Source organism: Piliocolobus tephrosceles, chromosome 11 (assembly GCF_002776525.5).
Source record: "Piliocolobus tephrosceles isolate RC106 chromosome 11, ASM277652v3, whole genome shotgun sequence".
In the NCBI taxonomy this organism is placed as follows: domain Eukaryota; kingdom Metazoa; phylum Chordata; class Mammalia; order Primates; family Cercopithecidae; genus Piliocolobus; species Piliocolobus tephrosceles.
This window is the reverse complement of record NC_045444.1, coordinates 64,981,448-65,004,630: the sequence shown is the minus strand read 5'-3', so window position 1 is coordinate 65,004,630 and position 23,183 is coordinate 64,981,448. Positions and strand designations below refer to the sequence as shown.

Below are 23,183 nucleotides of genomic sequence, written 5' to 3'. Positions count from 1 at the left end.
TCTGGTTTAAAAATCTACTCTTAATATTTAAGCGTCACGGTCATATTAACAACTAATGACAATTATTTGCAATAAACAGTAAGCTTTACTGGGCTTGTTTCTCACAACCTTTATTCTTGATCACTCTTCTAGGTGTGTTCTTATTAAATTTTTATTTTTTTTTGGAACTGTGAGATTAACATAATATTCTATACCCCTTGGGAATGTAGACATGTGTCTTTAACAGATGTCAGCAGTGTTTGGACAATGTTTAAATGTGAATCCCTTTAGCCTGGCCATGCTCCCTGGCTCACCTCAATCCTGATCACTCCTTCCTTTCTGTTTGATATACCTTCTTGTATAACAGTTTGTGTTTATAAATTATCTTTCCTAGACCACATACAATGTCTAATATCCAAGTATTTAAAATGTGATCCTGTGTTCTTACATTGAGTTAACATCCTGCCTTATGCCTTTTTCTTTTGTACTTAGGCTTTGGAAGATCGGGTATGGGAACTCTTGCAGGAAGCAGACAAGACAGCTGAAGAGAACAAGGATCAGAGTCAGGTCTACGATGCCATGGCCGAGACTCTGGGTGAAGCATGGGCAGCCCTGGTGTCCATGCTTGAAAGAAGAATGGAGCTTCTTAGGTTGACTTCTGAATTTTTTGAAAATGCCTTAGAGGTTTGTGCTTTAAAAAACTTCTCCCTTCCCAACATTAGAACAAATGAATAGCACTCCTGAAAATGTTTGTTTTTCCACAAATAGACATTGCAAGCAGTTAAAAAAATGGCAGTATAACCAAGACATACATAGACAATATATTTAATTTTTGATTGTCAATAAATAAAATTATTACTATTTTAAGAGTAGGTCTTCAAACAAAAACAAAGTACAGTTAAGTAACTAAAATTTGGTAAAATATTAAGTAATAATGGGAATGCTCGTAAGTCATTATGATTATTTCCCTCTATAGAAGGTAGTAATACAGTTACTAAATCAAACAATTACCCTGATTGTGGGATTACTAAGAAATGCTGGTCTAGAGTATTGTTCTTGGCTAAAAGTTGGAGAATAAAATTGCATTTTGCTGCCTGTGTTTTAAAAAGATAATTATAGAATATTCCATAGGATATTTGATTCATAAATATAGCATTTTATAAGTACTTTCCTAAGGCGTATAGTTGATTTTCCATAGTTTGAACACCTTACAATACAAGAGAAGGAAAAAGTCCTTCTGGACCTAAGAAGGTTATGTCTCCATGTGAGTTTTCTCAAATTCTACAATCTTTTGAGGTTTCTAATTTCAAAATGTGAGTTTCGAAGAACATTATCAAAAGAGGTATTATATTTGGTATAAGACAGTTATTGGAAATTTCACTTTTAACTTCTCTGTCAAGTGGCAGCCCATTCATTTTGATGTGAGAGCACTGCTTCATTATGATAAAGCACTAGCTTTGAAAAATATGACATTTTTAAACTAAAAATTCAGGACTTAAATCCAAAATAATGAAGGAAAGAAGATTAGTAATAGAACCTAAAAATTGGAGTAGGCAATCTCATGTATCATGAACTTGTTTAAAAGCAAAAGGGAGGAATAAAAACCTTATTATAACTTTCAAGGCTTGTTTTTCACAATTTGAACACTGAAGTTTAACTCATTTCAGAGACCATCTTGGAAGAAGTTTCATACACAATCTTTCTTCCCTGAAAAGAAATAAAACAGCTGAAATACACCTACAGAGGCCAAATTATAGATATATCTGACTCATTCTATCTTAGTAAATAGGGTACAGGTGTCAACTGTCCTTGAAACTCAGCTGTTTTGAGTCCAGGAATTTTTCTTCTTTTTCTAGCATTAGAGCAATATTTGTTTCTCACTGTGCTTTAGTGTTAATGCTAGCTTATCTTCTCCATGATGAGTAAATTCCTTTCAGATATAACATGAAGTAAAAGGAAATAGCAGGCTAAACCATAATTCGACCCAACACTGTTATTCTTACACTTGTGTGAGCTTTTATTGCATCTAGTGAAAAGGCTAATTATTACTTGTATTATCCCATTTCCAATTTTGTGAATCACTTCATACTAAACTGAAGACAAACTGCTATATAATCCTTATGCCCCCTTTGTATGCCAAAGCCATTTTTATTAGTGATAAAAGAGAGTGGAGAAAGGAAAATACCGATAAAAGTAAACAGAACTTTAGGGAAGCTTTTTGTGAGTAAAGCATTGTTTGCTTATTGGTTTATTTTTAATTTGATAACAAACTGAAATATAAATATGAGTTAAACAGTGACCGTGGAACTTTTTGTAATGTTCTGCAGGTAACAAACAAACCACCTACTAGGAAATTTTTTTTCTTTTTGAAGATTCTCTTTAAATAATATTTTAAAAATCAGTTATTAGAAATTGAGTGAATTAGGGATGTAAATGATGTGGATATTGACTCCCTTATTGAATTATGTGCATGCAGAAATTTTTGAGAAATTAAAAATTACTAATGATTGCATGGTTGATCATTATTACAAGATTATTTCAGGCTCACTCACAGACATAATTATCAGTTGGGTTATTCTCACCTCAAACACTGTGCTATAATTTAGAAACACTGCCCCTGAGTGGAGGCAGCAGATATCCATCAGGTTGTTCTAATAGGATGACAGAGGCCTTCCTTGCACTTCCAAAACATGTCCCATGCTCTTCAGTCTCTCTCTCATCATTCTGTTTCATTTATAATTGGATTTCATATGGCTGTTGTAATAAACTACAGTCGATTGTGTTAATCAAATAGTTACATTAAAATATTAAGAATCCCCAGATTCAAAGATGATAGTTTGGAGAAGACTTGAAACAGAAGATAAGTAACGTCACAAGCTTCTGTGTCTTTTACACTGATACTTTTCCTTAATTAGTTTATTCTAAACGCAATCCAAAGGTGAATATATTAAAATGCTCATATCAATAGTGATAATTACTGTTGAATCTTAGTGCTAAAACAAGCCAGCTATTTGTCTACCACTATAGACATACTGTGACAGGATAACCAAATGTATTTTGCCATCTTCTAAAATTTGTTTCTAAGATTATTTTCCTGAGCATTTTAACATCACGTTAATTATCTCTCTCAATTTCCCACTGCCTCTATGGAGAAAAAGAAAAAGAGAGACCAGTCATATTCCTCACCATTTAGAGTGTGAAATTGCTATGCATTTTCCTTGTAAGAGAGGATGAATTTCTCACTTGTCATTCTTGCTCCATCTAATCTCATTTTATTTATAGATGTAATGCATACAAATTATTGATAAAAATGCAAACAGAATTACAAATTATAGATTCAAATATTAAAATTTTACCTCCTCTTGCTATCCTTAATTTCATTTCTTCTCATTAAGTCACCATTTGGTGTGTATTTTTTCAGACCGCTTTCTATACAAATATATATATATTTTCTTTGTATAAAATATAGGATTAGACTATGTATTATTTGGAAACTTGCATATTTCACTGCTAAGTTCAATTATAGAGGGAAAAAATAACTATACTTCAACCTTCTCTCTAAGTGAGTTCTTAAGCTACATTTACTTGTAAATGTGTAGATTACTTTTTAGTTAACCTCTTCCTGGTTTCCCTTAGCTAACTATCTGCTTATTCTTAATTAAGTGCCTTAGAGTGTTGAAAGTGACTGTATACATAGAACATTATAATTTTATAATTTTGTTTGAAATTTAATAGGCATTTGGACCGTAAACAGGTTGGTTTATTTCAGCATACAAAATTAGGTATGAAAGGAGAAGAAAGTTCTTACCAATGACACTTTGTAAATTGACCACATGCACACACACACCCTCACACAAACACCATAAGCCAACACACACTCACACAAACACATACGAACATATACCCTTGCACAAACACACATCCTCAGTTGGGCTACTAATTTATGAAAAACATCTACAGGTAACTAACAATGGCACATTAATTTTTATACAAATGTCTTTCCTCTGTATTTCTATTGTAGTTTGCTATTAAAATAGACCAAGCTGAAGATTTCCTCCAGAATACTCATGAGTTTGAGAATGCTGAGTCCTTAAAATCCCTTCTTCAGCTTCATGAACATCATACTAAAGGCAAGAAATACGTTTATTTCTCGAAGAAGTGTTTAGAGGTTTTAAAAGATGTCAATGTGAGAATGCTTATGTATGACAGTGTATTTGAAATTTATCTATTTATGTATACCTCAGCTTATTCTAAGAAAAGTTAAATAAAGCTTCATTTTTAGTCATCTTCTGAAAGAAAGAAGTAGTTGTAGATATTCTGAGAGGACGGTAGAGGACATGCCTTCAGGAGATACTGTTATTTGGTCTGCTAGAGTTTAGCTCCTGAGGAGAGAGGCCATTTCTACCTTGTTCATCCTTTTGCCCTTAGCATCTAGCAAGGTTCCTGGCCACATGGTAGATCCTCAAGAAATGTTCTTAGTTGAATAAATCATTGAATTCAGTGAATGTTCCGTCTAAGGGTCAATAAATGAAGGTCATTCTTTAAAAAGCAGGTCTGGATCAGCAAAATTCCTCTTTCACTATTGCAGTTAAAAAATGGAATAGTGAATTTTTCCAGATGCAAATCTAATAAAACACTCTACAAAAAGATTTTCAATTCCCTTTGAACAACTAGAAAGACAGTCTAGTTGTTAACCAACAATTTGTGTGCCAAGGCTTTCTACAAGAATTTGGTGTGGGCCAGGAGTGGAGTAGGGAACGCATTTGTAGAAAAGTAGTAGTTAACCTGTCATCTTTTGCTGTGGAAAGAGGTTAGATAAATAGATAGAAACAACCATTTCCTTTCTGCCTAATTCGTCTTCTAGTTTTACTGCTAAATAGAACAGGTTCTGGATGGAAAGACTTCCTGAATTCATTTGTCACAGTTCTAACTTGACTTCTAGCTCCACCAGCCTGTCATTCTGGACATTAAAAAACCAAAAGGTGTTTTAAAGTCACAAATAGATTGAGTGTTTATATTACCCTTCAAAAGACTCTAGACAATAGATCATTATGATAAATTACTTATCACAACTTTCTAAAACTCAAAGATTAATGGACTCAATTTTTCCTATGTAAGATTAAAGGATTTAATCCTTCCTATGTAAATTCTTATGAGATCCTACCAAATACATATATATAATTTCCACTGATTATTGTTCTATATAACCTATCACTAATAGGGATTATAAAAAGCATCAAAAGCTTGTGCTTTAAAGCAAGAGTTGCCCATTATTATACAGCAGTAGTAATCTAGCTAGGTCCAAAGGAAATGAGTAGAATCACATGAAATTCCTCCTAGGAGACTAGAAGGTAACAGATGGGTTCTGTGGTCTCAGTTCACTCTTCTTTCAACCAACATGATCATCACACAGCAGTTTTACCTCCAGAAACCTGACAGTGATGGATGCTGTTGTTGAAGAGTTTCAATACTGAGGCAATCAAATGAAAGCATTCTCCGAAGAGATGGGGGACTTGTAGAAGTAGGGGCTTTTCCATAAATATTTGGGAATGGAGCTGGCAGGGGAACGTAGCCTTAATGCTGTTTTGTTGTTGCTACTGCTGTTGGCTCCTTCAGAGTTCCTAGGATCTGCGGCACCGTGGGCCAGTTGACATGGGGCACGTGCTGCTTTGTTTGCACTTCTTTGGCATCCAGCTGACAGTGAAACCGATGTCTTGCTTTTCAGGGGTACAGCCTTCAAGAGTCCACTGGGTCTCCTTAGTCTGAAGAGATGGATAAAAATGCTAGTGGAAGACAGGAAACATAGTTTATTTTTGTGATGAAAAAATATTCTTCCATCTTGATGACATATTTATTGTGAGAGTTCGTGCCCTTCTGTGTGATACTTGAAGCACAGAGATGACAGAAAACTCTGGTCAGGATATTTCTTCCAAGTTCATATGCCCAGTGGTGGCTTCAAGGGCTTTTGTTTTCATAAAACAAAAAAATGAGGGTTGATGCAATTTATTAACCAACTAATTCTGTGGGATATGATTAAGATTAGCGGATTTGAAATGCTTATTAAAGGGTGAAATTCTGATTTTTTAGTTAAGGGCTTCATATCTATTATCTTTAAATTTAAGCAGTAAAATATGTCTGTAAGTGCAGCTAGCCATTCTAGTAAGTTTCTGAGATGCTGATCGGTTGAGTAGTACAAAACATGAGTGTCAGGGTGACAAAAGCTGGAAAAACTGTAATCAAACTTACCCCTAATAGTCACTTTATTTCAATTAGCTTCACTTATGCTTTCTCCTTATTCAGCAATGCTAAGGTTCTCTACTATGTAAGAAACGTATTCTTTAACACCATGGAAGTCAGAACCCGGATTAATGGGTTGAAGTTTCTGCCCCCTGGAATGTTTCAGAATAAGTTGGTTCCCTCTACTACATAAGAATCCTTGAAATAGAGGGAATAATATACCTTTTTCCGGTCTTCTCTCCTTAGGGTTAAAATTACCTAGTTAAAGTCTTCCAGCAAATATGATTTCCAGATTACTTACTGGCCTAGTTGCCCTCAATCCAAGAATACATAATTAAACACTGTTTTCTGAACCCATAACCTGGAGAGAAATCCAGGGCCACGTGTCAGGAGAGTACATGGCCCTTTTCCTCAGGAAGCCTGCAGTTTATCGGCACATGTGCATATTCCTTGGTAACTCCCTCTGTACTTCCTGTGGGTACTTCAGTACATCACCTCACACACTGTGTAGTAATGATTTATTTTCTTATTTATCTTCATCACCAGGTTGTGAGACCCTAGATCTCTGAAGCTGAGAATAGTGTGTAACCTGAAGTATATTTGTTCAGTGTTATTTGTGTATAATTCCAATGTATGACATGGCAGAATGATGCAAAAGTGAGCAACACACAAGGAGCCATAGGGACATTAAGGAGAAGAAAATTTACTGTAAGCTCCAAAGAATGACAACTGCACCCTCCAGTTTTCTAAGGGTCTTCTTAAAATGAATGTAAGAACTGAGAAGCTGCATCACAGGAAGGATCATATTACTTCTTTTTTCTTCTTGGATGTTGTATATATCTTTTTTTTAAATTTATTTTTATTTAGTTTTTTTTTTTTTTTATTATACTTTAAGTTCTGGGGTACATGTTCAGAATGTGCAGTTTTGTTACATAGGTATACACTTGCCATGGTGGTTTGCTGCACCCATCAACCCGTCACTTACATTAGGTATTTCTCCTAATGTTATCCCTCCTCTATCTCCCGCCCCCAGACAGGCCCCACTGTGTGATATTTCCCTCCCTGTGTCCATGTGTTCTCATTGTTCAACTCCCACTTATGAGTGAGAACATGTGTTGTTTGGTTTTCTGTCCTTGTGATAGTTTGCTGAGAATCATGGTTTCCAGCTTCATCCATGTCCCTGCAAAGGACATGAACTCATCCTTTTTTATGGCTGCATAGTATTCCATGGTGTAGGTATATGTGCCACATTTTCTTTATCCAGTCCATTATTGATGAACATTTGGGTTGGTTCCAAGTCTTTGCTATTGTGAATAGTACTGCAGTAAATATACATGTGCATGTGTCTTTATAGTAGAATGATTTATAATCCTTTGGGTATATACCCAGTAATGGGATTGCTGGGTCAAATGGTATTTCTAGTTCTAGATCCTTGAGGATTCACCACACTGTCATCCACAATGGTTGAACTAATTTACACTCCCACCAACAGTGTAAAAGCATTCCTATTTCTCCACATCCTCTCCAGTATCTGTTGTTTCCTAACTTTTTGATGATTGCCATTCTAACTGGCATGAGATGGTATTTCATTGTGGTTTTGATTTGCATTTCTCTAATTACAGTGATGATGAGCATTTTTTCATATGTTTGCTGGCTGCACAAATGTCTTCTTTTGAGAAGTATCTGTTCATATCCTTCGTCCACTTTTTGATAGGGTGGTTTTTTTCTTTTAAATTCGTTGTTGTTGTTTTTTGTTTGTTTGTTTTTTGTTTTTTTTTTTTTGTTAGTGGAGTCTCGCTTTGCCACTCAGGCTGGAGTGCAGTGGCACAATCTCAGCTCACTGCAACCTCCTCCTCCTTGGTTCAGGTGATTCTTCTGTCTCAGCCTCCCGAGTAGCTAGAACTTCAGGCATGTGCCACCAAGCCCAGCTAATTTTTGTATTTTTAGTAGAGACAGGGTTTCACCATATTGGCCAGGCTGGTCTCAAACTCCTGACCTCGTAATCCGCCCACCTCAGCCTCCCAAAGTGCTGGGATTAGAGGCATGAGCCACTGTGCCCATCCTTTTTCTTGTAAATTTGTTTAAATTCTCTGTAGATTCTGGATATTAGCCCTTTGTCAGATGGATAAATTGCAAACATTTTCTCCCATTCTGTAGGTTGCCTGTTCACTCTGATGATAGTTTCTTTTGCTGTGCAGAAGTTCTTTAGTTTAATTAGATCCCATTTGTGTATTTTAGTTTTTGTTGCCATTGTTTTTGGTGTTTCAGGCATGAAGTCTTTGCCCATGCCTGCCTTGAATGGTATTGCCCAGGTTTTCGTCTAGGATTTTTATGGTCCTAGATCTTATATTTAAGTCTTTGATTCATCTTGAGTTGATTTTCATATAAGGTGTAAGGAAGGGGTCCAGTTTCTGTTTTCCATATATGGCTAGCAGGTTTCCCAACACCATTTATTAAATAGGTAATATTTTCCCCATTGCTTGTTTGTGTCAAGTTTGTCAAAGATCAGTTGGTTGTAGACATGTGGTGTTATTTCTGAGGCCTCTGTCCTGTTCCATTGGTCTATATATCTGTTTTGGTGCCAGTGCCATGCTGTTTTCGTTACTGCGGCCTTTTAGTATAGTTTGAAGTCAGGTAGTAGGATGCCTCCAGCTTTGTTCTTCTTGCCCAGCATTGTCTTGGCTATGTGGGCTCTTTTTTTGTTCCATTTGAATTTTAAAGTAGTTTTTCCAATTCTGTGAAGAAAGTCAGTGGTAGCTTGATGGGGATAGCATTGAATCTATAAATTACTTTGGGCAGTATGGCCATTTTCACGATATTGATTCTTCCTATCCATGAGCATGGAATGTTTTTCCACTTGTTTGTGTCCTCTCTTATTTCCTTGAGCGGTGGTTGGTAATTTTCCCTGAAGAGGTCCTTCACATCCCTTATAAGTTGGATTCCTAGGTATTTTGTTCTCTTTGTAGCAGTTGTGAATGGGATTTCACTCGACTTGGCTCTCTGTTTGTCTGTTATTGGTGTAAAAGAATGCTCGTGATTTTTGCACATTGATTTTGTATTCTGAGACTTTGCTGAAGTTGCATATCAGCGTAAAGAGATTTTGGGCTGAGATGATGGAGTTTTCTAAATATATAATCATGTAATCTGCAAACAGGGACAGTTCAACTTCTTCTTTTCCTAACTGAATACCCTTTATTTCTTTCTCTTGCCTGACTGCCCTGGCCAGAACTTCCAATACTATGTTGAATAGGAGTGTTGAGACAGGGCATCTTTGTCTTGTGCCAGTTTTCAAAGGAAATGCTTCCAATTTTTGCCCATTCAGTTTGATATTGGCTGTGGGTTTGTCATAAGTAGCTCTTATTATTTTGAGATACATTCCATCCATACCTAGTTTATTGAGGATTTTTAGCATGAAGAGGTGTTGAATTTTGTTGAAAGCCTTTTCTGCATCTATTGAGATTATTGTGTGGTTTTTGTCATTGGTTCTGTTTATGTGATGGATTATGTTTATTGATTTGCATATGTTGAACCAGCCTTGCATCCCAGGGATGAAGCTGACTTGATCGTGGTGGATAAGTTTTTTGATGTGCTGCTGGATTAGGTTCACCAGTATTTTACTGAGGATTTTCGCATCGATGTTCATCAGGGATATTGGCCCAAAATTGTCCTTTTTTGTTGTGTCTCTGCCAGGCTTTGGTATCAGGATGATGCTGGCCTCATAAAATGAGTTGGGGAGGATTCCCCCTTTTTCTATTGTTTGGAATAGTTTCAGAAGGAATGGTACCAGCTCCTCTTTGTACCTCTGGTAGAATTCAGCTGTGAATCTGTCTGGTACTGGACTTTTTTTTTTTTTCGGTTGGTAAGCTATTAATTACGGCCTCAATTTCAAAACTTGTTATTGGTTTATTCAGGAATTCGACTTCTTCCTGGTTTAGACTTGGGAGAGTGTATGTGTCCAGGAATTTATCCAATTCTTCTAGATTTTCTAGTTTATTTGCATAGAGGTGTTTATAGTATTCTCTTTTGGTAGTTTGTATTTCTGTGGGATCGGTGGTGATATCCCCTATATCATTTTTTATTTATTGTGTCTATTTGATTCTTCTCTCTTCTTAACTAGTCTGGCTAGCAGTGTATTTTGTTGATCTTTTCAAAAAACCAGCTCCTGGATTCAGTGATTTTTTTGAAGGTTTTTTTGTGTTTCTATCTCCTTCAGTTCTGCTCTGATCTTAGTTATTTCTTGTCTTCTGCTAGATTTTGGATTTGTTTGTGGTTGCTTCTCTGGTTCTTTTAATTGTGATGTTAGGTTGTCAATTTCAGATCTTTCCTGCTTTCTTTTGTAGGCATTTAGTGCTATAAATTTCCCTCTACACACTGCTTTAAATGTGTCCCAGAGATTCTGGTACGCTGTGTTTTCATTCTCATTGGTTTCAAAGAACATCTTTATTTCTGCCGTCATTTCCTTATTTACCCAGTCATCATTCAGTAGCATGTTGTTCAGTTTCCATGGAGTTGTGCAGTTTTGAGTGAGTTTCTTAATCCTGAGCTCTAATTTGATTGCACTGTGTTCTGAGAGACTATTATGATTTCCATTCTTTTGCATTTACTGAGGAGTATTTTGCTTCCAATTATGTGGTCAATTTTAGAATAATTGTGATGAGGTGCTGAGAAAAATGTATATTCTGTTGAATTGGGGTGAGTTCTATAGGTGTCCATTAGGTCTGCTTGTTCCAGAGCTGAGTTCAAGTCCTGAGTATCATTGTTAATTTTCTGTCTCGTTGATCTGTCTAATATTGACAGTGGGGTGTTAAAGTGTCCCACTATTATTGTATGGGAATCTAAGTCTTTGTAGGTCTCCAAGAACTTGCTTTATGAATCTGGGTGCTCCTGTATTGGGTGCGTGTATATTTAGGATAGTTAGCTCTTCTTGCTGCATTGATCCCTTTCCCATTATGTAATGCCCTTCTTTGTCTCTTTTGATCTTTGTTGGTTTAAAGTCTGTTTTATGAGATTAGGATTGCAACTCCTGCTTTTTTTTACTTTCCATTTGCTTGGTAAATATTCCACCACCCTTTTATTTTGAGCCTATGTGTGTCTTTGCACGTAAGATTGGTTTCCTGAATACAGCACTCTAATGGGTCTTGACTCTATCCAATTTGCCAGTCTGTGTCTTTTAATTGGTCCAGTTAGCCCATTTACATTTAAAGTTAATATTGTTATGTGTGAATTTGATCCTGTCATTATGATGTTAGCTGGTTGTTTTGCCTGTTAGTTGATGCAGTTTCTTCATAGTGTCAATGTTCTTTACAGTTTATTATGGTTTTGCAGTGGATGGTATGAGTTGTTCCTTTCCATGTTTAGTGCTTCCTTCAGGAGCTTTTGTAAGGCAGGCCTGGTGGTGACAAAATCTCTCAGCATTTCCTTGTCTATAAAGGATTTTATTCCTCCTTCACTTAGGAAGCTTAGTGTGGCTGGATATGAAATTCTGGGCTGAAAATTTTTTTCTTTAAGAATGTTGAATATTGGCCCCTACTCTCTTCCGGCTTGCAGGGTTTCTGCCGAGAGATCCACTGTTAGTCTTTGTGTGTAACCCGACCTTTCTCTCCGGCCCCTTAACATTTTTTCCTTCATTTCAACCTTGCTGAATCTGATGATTGTGTGTCTTGGAATTGCTCTTCTCAAGGAATATCTTTGTGGTGTTCTCTGTGTTTCCTGAATTTGAATGTTGGCCTGCCTTGCTAGGTGTGAAAGTTCTCCTGGATAATATCCTGAAGAGTGTTTTCCAACTTGGTTCCATTCTCCTCATCACTTTCAGGTACACCAATTGGACATAGATTTGGTCTTTTCATGTAGTCCCATTTGTCTTCTCTCTTTATTTCATTAATTTGATCTTCAATCACTGATATCTTTTCTTCTGCTTGATTGATTCAGCTATTGAAACTGTGTATGCTTCACAAAGTTCTCGTGCTGTGTTTTTCAGCTCCATGAAGTCATTTATATTCTTCTCTGCACTGGTTATTCTAGTTAGCAATTCATCTAACCTTTTTTTCAAGCTTCTTAGCTTCCTTGCATTGGGTTAGAACATGCTTCTTTAGCTCGGAGGAGTTTGTTATTACCCACCTTCTGAAGCCTACTTCTGTCAATTCATCAAACTCATTCTCCATCCAGTTTTGTTCCCTTGCTGGTGAGGAGTTTTGATCCTTTGGAGGAGAAGAATCATTTGGGTTTTGGAATTTTCAGCCTTTTTGCACTGGTTTCTCTCCATCTTTACGAATTTATCTACCTTTTGCCTTTGATGTTGGTGACCTCGGATGAGGTCTTTGAGTGGACGTGCTGTTCCTTTCTGTTTGTTAGATTTCCTTCTGGCAGTCAGGCCCCTCTACTGCTGGTCTGTTGGAGTTTGCTGGAGGTCCACTCCTGACACTGTGTGCCTGGGTATCACCAGTGGAGGCTGCAGAACAGCAATGATAGCCACCTGATCTTTCCTCTGGAAGCTTCGTCCCAGAGTGGCAGCTGCTAGATGCCAGTCAGAGCTCTCCTGTATGAGGTGTCTGTCGGCCCCTACTGGGAGGTTTCTGCCAGTCAGGATACACAGGGGTCGGGGACCCACTTGAGGAGACAATCTGACCCTTAGCAGAGTTTGAATGCTGTGCTGGGAGGTTCACTACTCTTCAGATCTGTCAGGCGGGGATGTTCAAGTCTGCTGAAACTTCACCCATAGCTACCCCTTTCCCCAGGTGCTCTGTCCCAGGGAGATGGGAGTTTTATCTCTAAGTCCTTGACGGGGGCTGCTGCCTTTTTTTTCAGAAATGCCCTGCTCAGAGAAGAGAAATCTGGCAGTCTGGCCACAGCAGCCTTGCTGAGCTGCAGTGGGCTCCCCCCAGTTCGAAATTCCCAGTGGCTTTGTTTACACTGTGAGTGTAAAACTGCCTACTCAAGCCTCAGCAATTACGGATGCTCCTATCCCCACCAAGCTCGAATGTCCCGGGTCAATCTCGGACTGCTGCTGTGCTGACAGCGAGAATTTCAAGCCAGTGGATCTTAGTTTGTTGGGCTCTGTGGGGGTGGAACCTGCCGAGCCAGACCACTTGGCTCCTTGGCTTCAGCACCCTTTCCAGGGGAGTGAAGAGTTTTGACTCGCTGGTGTTCAAGGTGCCCTGGGGTATGGAAAAAAAGAACTCCTGTAGCTAGTTCGATGTCTGCCCAAATGGCTGCCCAGTTTTTTGCTTGAAACCCAGGGGCCTGGTGGGGTGGGCACCGGAGGGGATCTCCTGGTTTGTGGGTTGCGAAGAAAATTCCCCTACCCCTTGTGCTTCCTGGGTGAGGTGACACACCACCCTGCTTTGGCTCGCCTTCTGTGGGCTGCACCCACTGTCCAACCAGTACCAGTGAGATGAACTGGGTACCTCAGTTGGAAATGCAGAAATCACCTTCCTTCTGTGTCAATCTATCTAGGAGCTACAGACCGGAGCTGTTCCCATTCAGCCATCTTGCCAGCAATCGTGAATGTTTTTTCTATCTTAAACCTAGCTAGGGTACACATTCCTGGTGGCCCATTATACTATTATCTGTACTTTTGTCTCTATTTGAAAATACCCATTAATTATGTTCAAGAGAAACCATCCCACTGGGGAACATTTAGAATATTTTTTGAAGTATTAGGAAGAAATATCATACATTATCTCAGGACCAAGATGGTGACCTTGATGGATTTTATAAAGTACTCATTTGGAAAGTTTATTTAACAAGCTATAAACCTATCCACCTTGTGTATACCTATTATACCATCTTAAATGGGTTATTTATACTTAATAATTGTGGCAAACTATAGAGGTATAAATATAAAATATGATACATTTTGTGAACTTTAATGATCATTTTTTAGATAGATTGAAAATTAATCAAAACAATTACTGAAAATTTATCGACTATTTTCTAAGTTCACATCACAAGGTATTGTGTCAGTAAGAAGGATTTTGTATGTGCTGATATACAATCTTTAAAATAAATTGACTGTAAAGATGTTCTTGAAGGTCGCAATATATCTAGACAGTTTACCCTTGGGGAAAAACACATCACTTTGTAAGATCAACTGATGGAATAAATAGCTAGGAAAATGTAAACTGTGAAGAAGCAAAATGTAAGAAACTGAAAGACTGAGGGAACTGGCAGAGGAAACTGAGGGAAGAATCTATCCACCTCAACAGCCGTCGTGGTGGCAGGTAACAGACTGATTCAGCCTGGATACATTTTACAAGTTAATACTGGCTCAGGAGGCTGTGTGCGTGGCAATATTGTGGTAGTTGTTATATTATTTTGGCAGAAGGTGAAACAGAAAACCAGGAAGAAAAAAATGTGAATTGTAATTTTGGCTAATTGTTTGTGTTCTCATGGGAACCAGAACAGGTTGACCATTAGTCTGCAGTACCTTGAGGACCTAAAGTTGTGCCTCCCTCTCTCATTTGGAAAGTCTAATGTGTAAGAATTAGTTACAGGAAGGAAGGAAACCCTGTGGAGACCCTGTTGCCTTCCCAAACTTCTCATGTGTGGTCTGTATGTGTCTGTATGTTTATGTGTGGATGTTCACAATATCATAACAAGCTCTTCAGTGCAAAGGAAAAAGACTATTTCTCTCTATATATAAAAGGAGACTCCATCATACTTCTTACTTCATTAAGGATATACAAATTAAACTATTCAGTCTGATAGGTAAGGCCTGCTATAACTCGTTTCTCCAGTTGTGTCTTGGACCTCCCCGTAAGAACTTGTTCTGAGCAGATAGATCTTTTCCTGAACCCTACCCTCAGTCCCATCTTGTTCATGTTTGCTTCCATTTCTTTTTTCCAAAGAAATTGACTTGAATTATGATGTTCTCCTTGACTTTTCTTACGCTATCTACATTCTCCCATTCTTCTGACCTGGTTGAAGTCTGGAGTTGTTTTTATATTTTGTTTCTTTGCATTGTTGACTCACAATCAAATTGCCCAGGGGACATAATCACACTGTCATTCGGAGCAGATACTACTAGCTAATATTTTACAGGACAGATCTAGGTCATGTGGAATAAACTACTTCAAATTATTTCCTTTTCATCTCAAAATGCCTTTTTACAGTATATTCACTTATCTTATTCTCTCCTCCAGCTTTCCAAAAAAAAAAAAAAGGTGTCAATTGAAAGAGAAAACTGGCCCAACTACCTCAGCCTACATCATAATAAACTACCAAAAGTGAGAATGCTGAAGTTGAGTGTGTCCCTATAGTGGAAAGAGCACTGAGTTATATTAATCACAAGTCTTGAGTTTCAGCACCGGTTCAGTCCATTTTTATTAGTGTCAGACTTGGTAAGATGCTTACTCTCCCAGTGTTCTCCACAGTTCCCCCATTCTGAAAATAAAATCCTAATAATAAAAAACAGTATATTTGACCCTGTTATTCTCTCAAGATGCTATCCTAGCGTTTTCTTTTCTCATAAAAACAAATGTCTCAAAGATGGTCCTGCTTGTTGCCTTCCCACTTCTCAGCTCACTTTCTTCTCACTTCTCATTGCCTTCTCACTCCTCACCCTGGTAACTTGGCTTCTGTTTCCATCACAAAACTCAAAGTCTTCTCAACTTCTCTTTTTTACATCTCTGGAGAACTTCTGATCTCTAACATCTGTAGCTCTCCCAATCTCCTCCCCCCACATTTCAAAATATTTGTTCTCACTCTATCATTCTACAAAAATGATAGCAAATCTCCTGTACCAGTCACCGTGCTAAGTGCTGGATGCAGTCATGGTCTCTATCCTCATGTTGCAATGGAGCCTAGTGGCAAAGACAGACATTAAGTGTGAGAGTATTTGATCCCATCTGGTTTGTCCTTTGAGGAAGTGACAGTTGACATGAAGTATGAGTACAGTAAAGGTAACGAAGGAGAGTGTTGAGGAGAATGGTGTCCCTGTGAGTGGACACAGTGAAAAGTTCAGGGTCAGGAGGGATTATAGCATGTGTGAGGAATTTAAAGAAGAATGAAAAATTGAGAAATTGAGACAATTTGAAAAGGAAGGAAGAGACTAGACCATGCCAGACATAGTAATCTACATTAAGGGGTCTGTCTTTAATTTTAAGGCAATGGGGTGCCATTGTTTAACTGTATGTGTGTGTGTGTGTGCGTGCGTGCGTGCATGCATGTGTGTGTGAGAGAGAGAGGAAAGAAAGAAAGAAAAAGAAAGAAAGAAAAGAAAAAAGAAAGAACAAAGAAAGGGAAAGAGAGGAAGAAAGGAAGAAAGAAAAAGAAAGAAAGAGAAGAAAGAAAGAAAGAAAGAAAGAAAGAAAGAAAGAAAGAAAGAAAGATGCTATGTTTAGAAAAGATCGCTGTGGCTAAAGTCTGGAGCATTGATAGATGGATTGGAGAGAGGATACAATTAAGAGAAGATTGTACATCCAGGCAACAAATGATGCTTTCCATGGTGAGGATAGAGAGAAGCAGACAGATACCAGAGATACCATGTAATATCAGCAGGTCTTGATGATGGCGGGATGAAGGAGAGGGATATCATGGACAACTCCTTCATTTCTGCCTGATGGAGAGTGGACAGTTCTCCAACTGCTCCTTCAGTTGATCCCCAAGTGTAGATGCCCCTCAATGTGCTATTCTCAACTCTTTCTTCTACACTTTCTCCCTTAGTAGTTCTTCAATTTCTGGGCTTAACATCCCAATTCTACAAGATGTTACCCAAACTTACAATGCTATTTACTCCAGAGATCACATACTGGTAGCCCATTTGGGAGATATCTATGCTTCATTATCCTGTGATTTTTTAATTAAAAAATATGAATTATGAAAGATTTAGAAGTCAGAACTTTCATATAAAATTTGCATTTGAAACTCTTTTAATAATTGGAAGCTCCATCAACACTGAACCCATATTCTTCATGTCAACAGTTTGTCAGAACTGAGTGACAGCTGACCCTTTTAGCAAGCATTTTCCATTTTGCTGTAGTCCCTGACATTTGGGCACCTGGCCACCACATTTATTGAGTTTTTGTTTGGTCATCCCAGGCACTAGCCTTTAAACCTCAGCTTTAGTCCAATCACCTTAGAATGTAGAACACTTACCCAGCATCATACCGCTGAAAACTGCAGCAATGTCAAAATCCCACGCTCATTCTACTCCCTGTCCTGAATCACACAATTGCTGAACAAAGCATCCCATCAGTTGGCAGTTAGCACTATCACAATTGCTAGGCTAAAGTGTTTGACCAGTTTTTTCTTTGAAGTACTATAGGCAGTTTCTGTCCACATATTTTAATTCCTTGCAGCACAACTTGTTTTTTATTAACACAAAAATTACATATATTTTACATTGTGCAGAGTCCAAATATTGCTGTATAAAAGCTTGCTAATATCATTATTCTTTCTTCTTTCTAATTTTCTTCTAGAACTCTTGGAACGGTCTTTAGCCCTTTTAAATAAAAGTCAACAACTCACTGACTTCATAGAAAAATTCAAGTGTGAAGGACCTAATGTGAATCCTGAGTTGATTCAGGGAGCTCATAGCAGCTGTCTGAAGATTGACAGCCTTCTTGAACTTCTACAAGACAGGAGAAGACATTTAGACAAGTACTTGAAGCAACAGTGGCAAGAATTGAGTCAGGTTCTGCAGATATGTCAGTGGGACCAACGAGAAAACCAGGTAACCCAAAGGGACATTGGATGATGTTCCAGTCTCAGCTGATTAGTTGTTATATGGATTAACCATTCCCTGGGGGCAGTTTGTCAGTCTTCATGGTCAAATCCTTTGGTCTTTTGTCCAAAAAGCTTTCATCCAAACTACCATGTTATTTTTCTCTGTAAGTAATATAAAATCAAATGTATGCATTCTTTTATTATACTGTTGATTTTATAAATGATAGAACACCTGTGGGTAGTTTTGAGAATGAATGTATTCTATTGTTGGATTCTTCCTTCCTTCCAGGTCACTACTTTTAGACATGTTTCTTTAACATTTTGAAATGTTAATTGCAATTTTCTTAAAAGTTGAAGAGACATGATGCTGCCAAATTGTGCTAGATTGCTGCTTACATCAGTAAAAAAAAGTCTGTCAGCCCCAAATAGAGAAAATGTTCTTAGAAGAGTAGTCTGATGCCAATCAAGAAATATGACCTTGGCCCATAGCTGCAGGATCTGTGGTCAGAGGGCTTTGGGGGTTGATGAGTTTGTAGGCTCATTAGAGCTCATTACCCAGGCTGCGAGCACATTTCTGATGGGTTGTCAATGTGCTTGACATGGATTTCTTCTGCTACAATTATTTGATGCGAAGAGTGGGCAGAACTCTCTTTGCAAACCCCCAAGTCAAATAAGTGAGAAGTTTATCACAACACTTCTGATTGTCTTAATTCCATGTTTAAATCTGTACAGATTAAGTGGAAGGAATTTTTAGGGAGAAATTATGTGGAGGGAGGTCTCCTGGCCTAGATACACAGGAAAGAGGTTTTTCCATATGTTTAATATTATTGCTCCATCCAAATTGAAGAGACATTCATATATTTGGAAGCACATATGAGTCCAGAAGAAACTGGTTCTTATTTCAAGCTGGAAAAATGAGAGCTTAAATGATGATCAGCCTTTCAATTAATACTTATTGAGCACCTACTATGTACCAGTTCCTATCATAAGTGCTGGGGATATACTAGACCACAAGACGGTGCCTTTTTCCTCTAGGAAATTTTCTTCTAATTCAGTATTTCTCAACCTTCACACTATTGACATTTGGTGCTAGGTAATTCCTGGTTGTGGGAGGCTGTCCTGTCCAGCACACTCTAGGATACTGAGCAGCATTGCTGGCCTCTACCAACGAGATACCAGTACAACATTCCCAGTTGTGAAAAACCAGAACTGTCTCTAGACGTTGCCAAATGTCCCCTGGGGGACAAAATTACCCCCAGTTAAGAACCATTGTTCTAATGTGATGAGGACTTATAATAAACAAATGATGAGTACAATGGTAAACCTGATGATGAAATCGAATAACGTAATGAATTTTGACATGTGTTGGTCAACTTTTCATCAAAGAAGGAATCAAAGAAGCCTCTCCGAGGAAGTGGCATAGAGCAGAGACCCAAATGCAGATGTCAGTCATGTATTCTCCTGCTTGCATTTGGTTGCCATTGCCCTCTAAGTCACCATACACTTTCTAAGCTACCTTGCTTTTATCATTTTACACTGACTGCTGCCTGCTCCTCCTGTTCTGCTTCTGCTGTGCTTGACCTGCTGACCGTGCTCTAGCCATTATACACTCTGACATGCACTTTCACATGCTCATTTCCCAAAGCATTATCGTCCAATGCAAAGGTCTTTTCCTGATGACTCTGGCATAACAAGAAGGAAATTAATCCTCAGGACAAGAAATTTAAAATTGTAAGACAACTGTTTCCAAAGTTCTTTGTCCTTCCGAGCATGAGTGGGTATATTTTAGCTCCCTTGCTCCTCTCTGTCTCTCTCTGCCCTAATCCTGACCAGCCACCGTGTTCCCAGAGCTACTATCCCCTTAAAGGAACCTTCCTTTTATCTCTTCATTCTTGTGTTTACAACCCCAAGCCCCTGCCTCTAGTGCTTCCAAGAATACATTAAAAACTCCTCTTGCTTTATCATACAGAGAAGTATTTGTATTTTAAACCTCAACATCTCTTATCTGGATTAACACAGAGACCTTCTCTCTCCAAAAAGAAAGAAAGAAAAAAAAAAAAAAAAAAAAACTTCCTCAAAGAGGCTTCCCAAACAGAACAATTTCCCAATAATGAGAAAATAGCTACAGTAATTTTATTTATTTATTTTTAAAACAGTAATTTTGCCTTTCTGCCCCATGACTATGGCAGTAATCATCCACTTGAATCCTCTGTAGTAAAAAGAAAGGAAAAAAATCACCTGAAAATTTAGAAGATTCAAAATGAACATTCTAACTCGGCCACATTCTTAAAGGAAATCTAAATCCCTTGCTAAACCTGGAAAGCAAATATCTATTTGCTAATAAGTTAAGTAAGGTATAGTAGAAGATTTCTGACTTGGTAAGTTCTCTAACTGATGGGGTCTCATTTTGTTTTAGAGGTGAATGCTTTTGGGAGGGGTGCTTTTTAAAAAGTAAAGTTTATTTTTTAGAGCTCTTTTAGGTTCACAGCAAAATTGAGAGAAAGGTACAGAGATTTCCTATATGTTCCCGGCCCCTACACGTGCAGTTTCTCTCTTTATCAGCATCTCCCCTCAGAATAGCTTGTTTACAATCAATGGGCCTACAGTGACACATCACTATCATCCAAAGTCCACAGTTTACAGGAAGGTTCACTGTTGATGATGTACATTCCAAATGTCCAATTCCACGTACATATGGGTTTGAACAAATGTGTAATGACATGCATCCACCATCATAGCATCACGGAAACCATTTCCACTGCCCTAATAATCCTCTGTGCTCTGCTTGTTCATTGCTCCCTTCCCTCTAACCTCTGGTAAACACTAATCTTTACTGTTCCCATAGTTTTGCCTTGTCCATAATGTCATATAGTTAGAATCATACAGGACTTTTCAGATTGGTGTTTTTCATTTAGTAATATGCATTCAAGTTTCCTCCATGTCCTTTCATGGCTTGATAGCTCATTTATGCTTAGTGCTAAATAATATTCTAGACAACCCTGGGCAAAGTAGGGAGATCCTGTCTCTACAAAAAATTTTTTAAAGTAGACAGGTGTGATGGTGTGTACCTGTGGTCCCAGCTACTCAGGAGGCTGAAGTCGGAGGATCCCTTGAGTCTGGTAGGTTGAGACTGCAGCGAGCCATGATTATGCCACTATACTCCAGTCCAGGTGACACAGAGCAAGACTCTGTCTCAAATAACATCAATAAATCAATAAATCAATAAATATCCCATTGTCTGCATTTACCACAGTTTGTTCATCCATTAATCTACTGGCATCTTAGTTACTTCCAAATTTTGGCAATTATGAATAAAGCTGTTGTGGCCATCCATGTGCAGCTTTTTATGTGAACATAAGTTTTCAATTTATATAGATAAATACCAAGGAACTTGATTGCTGGATCATCTGGCGAGAGTGTGTTTAGTTTTGTAAGAAACTGCTAAACTATTTTTCAAAGCGGCTGTACCATTTTGGATTCCCACCAGCAATGAATGAGCGTTCCTGTTGCTCTGCATCCTTGTCAGCATTTGGCATTGTCAGTGTTCTAGATTTTGACCACTTTAATAGCTGTGTTGTGGTATCTCATTGCTGTTTTAATGGGCCTCATCTTCAAATTGGGAATAATACTTAAATCACAGAGTTGTTATAAGGATTAAATGAAATAATGTGCAAAACATGTAGCACAATGCGTAGCATTTTAAGAGGTACTTAATAAATATTAGTTTCTTTGCCCTCCCTCTCTGTGGTTAAACCTTACAACTTATGAAAGCTTTCTCATTCAGCCCAGATTCTTTCCCCCGGATGTAGCATTACTGTTGTCATACATGTCTACGTCTCTTAATACTGTTTAGTTATTGGAGGCTATTACAAGTATAGTTAGGATTTAAGAATGCACATTCGTGGTTAAGGGAATGAGGCTCTCATTTAGACTCCATTCCTAACAGCACTTGAACAAAAATTAATTATAATAAGAATAATCAACATTATAGTAAATATAACCAGTCAATAAACAAGATAGTCATTTCCTTAAATATAAAATTTAGGCTCTTAGGCTGGGTGTGGTGGTGAATGCTTATAATACCAGCACTGTGGGAGGTGAGATTGCTTAAGCAATCTCTGTCTCAAAAAGAAAAATAATAATAATAATAATAAACAGAAGTTTAGGAAAACTGAACAACTCAGGTGAGATAATTTGTGCTTATACATACCTGGACTTTACAGTGATTCCTTTTTCATATAATTATCAACAGAGTAAGTAGGCAGATTGCTTGAGTCCGGGAGTTCGAGACCAGCCTGGGTAACATGGCAAAACCTTGTATCTACAAAACACACACATACACACAAATGAGCCAGGCATGGTGCCATGCTCCTGTAGTCCCAGATACTTGGGAAGCTGAGATGGATGGGTGGCTTGAGCCCAAGAGGCCAAAGCTGCAGTGAGCCAAGATTGCACCATTGCATTTCAGCCTGGGTGACAGTAAGACCCTCTGTCTCAAAAAATAAAATAAAAAAAAATTTGGACTCTGAATCTTAAAACACCTATGTGGCATTTTCTCTTGTTAACAGCAGTGACAGCAGTTGGAGTAGTTAGTTAATAAAGCTAAGTATTGTCTCTTTATGTTGGTAAGAGTACAGATCCTGGGGCCAGACTGTTGGCTGGGTTCAAATCCTAGCTTCACCACTTACTGGCTGAGTAACAGCAATTATTTAACTTCCCTGAGGCTCAGTTTTCTGTAAAAATATGAATAATAATACCAACTACTATCTTAGTGTTAGCAGTTGTTACCATGATGTCTGAAAAAGATGGTGAAGGCCCGACATGTTACATACTCTCCCCACTCCTCACCCCGCAATGTCATGCTCAGATGACGATTGGTCTCACATTGAAGACCAGTTTTATTATTTGAGTTCACAGGATGTGATAAAATAAAAGTCGCTTTAATAATGTTAACAGCTACCCTTGTTCAACGGGCACTGAATTGATAGTTTAAAACAAAAAGTAGTATCTTTTTTTCTGCTTGTGATTTAAAAATGCTTCTTTGTTAAAATGTAGTGATCACCCTCCATGCAGATTGCTACTAGAAATTTGGCATACTGCCACCTTCTAGACTTTTATCCGAGTGTGAGCATAGTCACAGGCACATACACATTTATTATAAAAAACTAAACAAACAAATGAAAATTAATTGAATTAGCCTATATATACTGTATTACAACCTTTTTTTTGTTAAATTGAAAAAAATCATAAACATATTCTGTGTTTAAGTAGAGCAAGTAATTTTAATAAGTGTGTAGTATTCT

General features: G+C 37.9%; 1 protein-coding gene across 1 annotated transcript in view; it reads left to right on the top strand.

Moving 5' to 3' along the window:
- CCDC141 (coiled-coil domain containing 141) overlaps positions 1-23,183 on the top strand; it is a 208,812-nt gene that overhangs the window by 65,672 nt on the left and 119,957 nt on the right. The window contains exons 3-5 of the mRNA XM_023212346.1: positions 472-663; positions 4,001-4,109; positions 17,634-17,887. Of these exons, the coding sequence (XP_023068114.1) occupies positions 472-663; positions 4,001-4,109; positions 17,634-17,887 (555 nt within the window). The remainder of the gene's footprint in view (positions 1-471; positions 664-4,000; positions 4,110-17,633; positions 17,888-23,183) is intronic.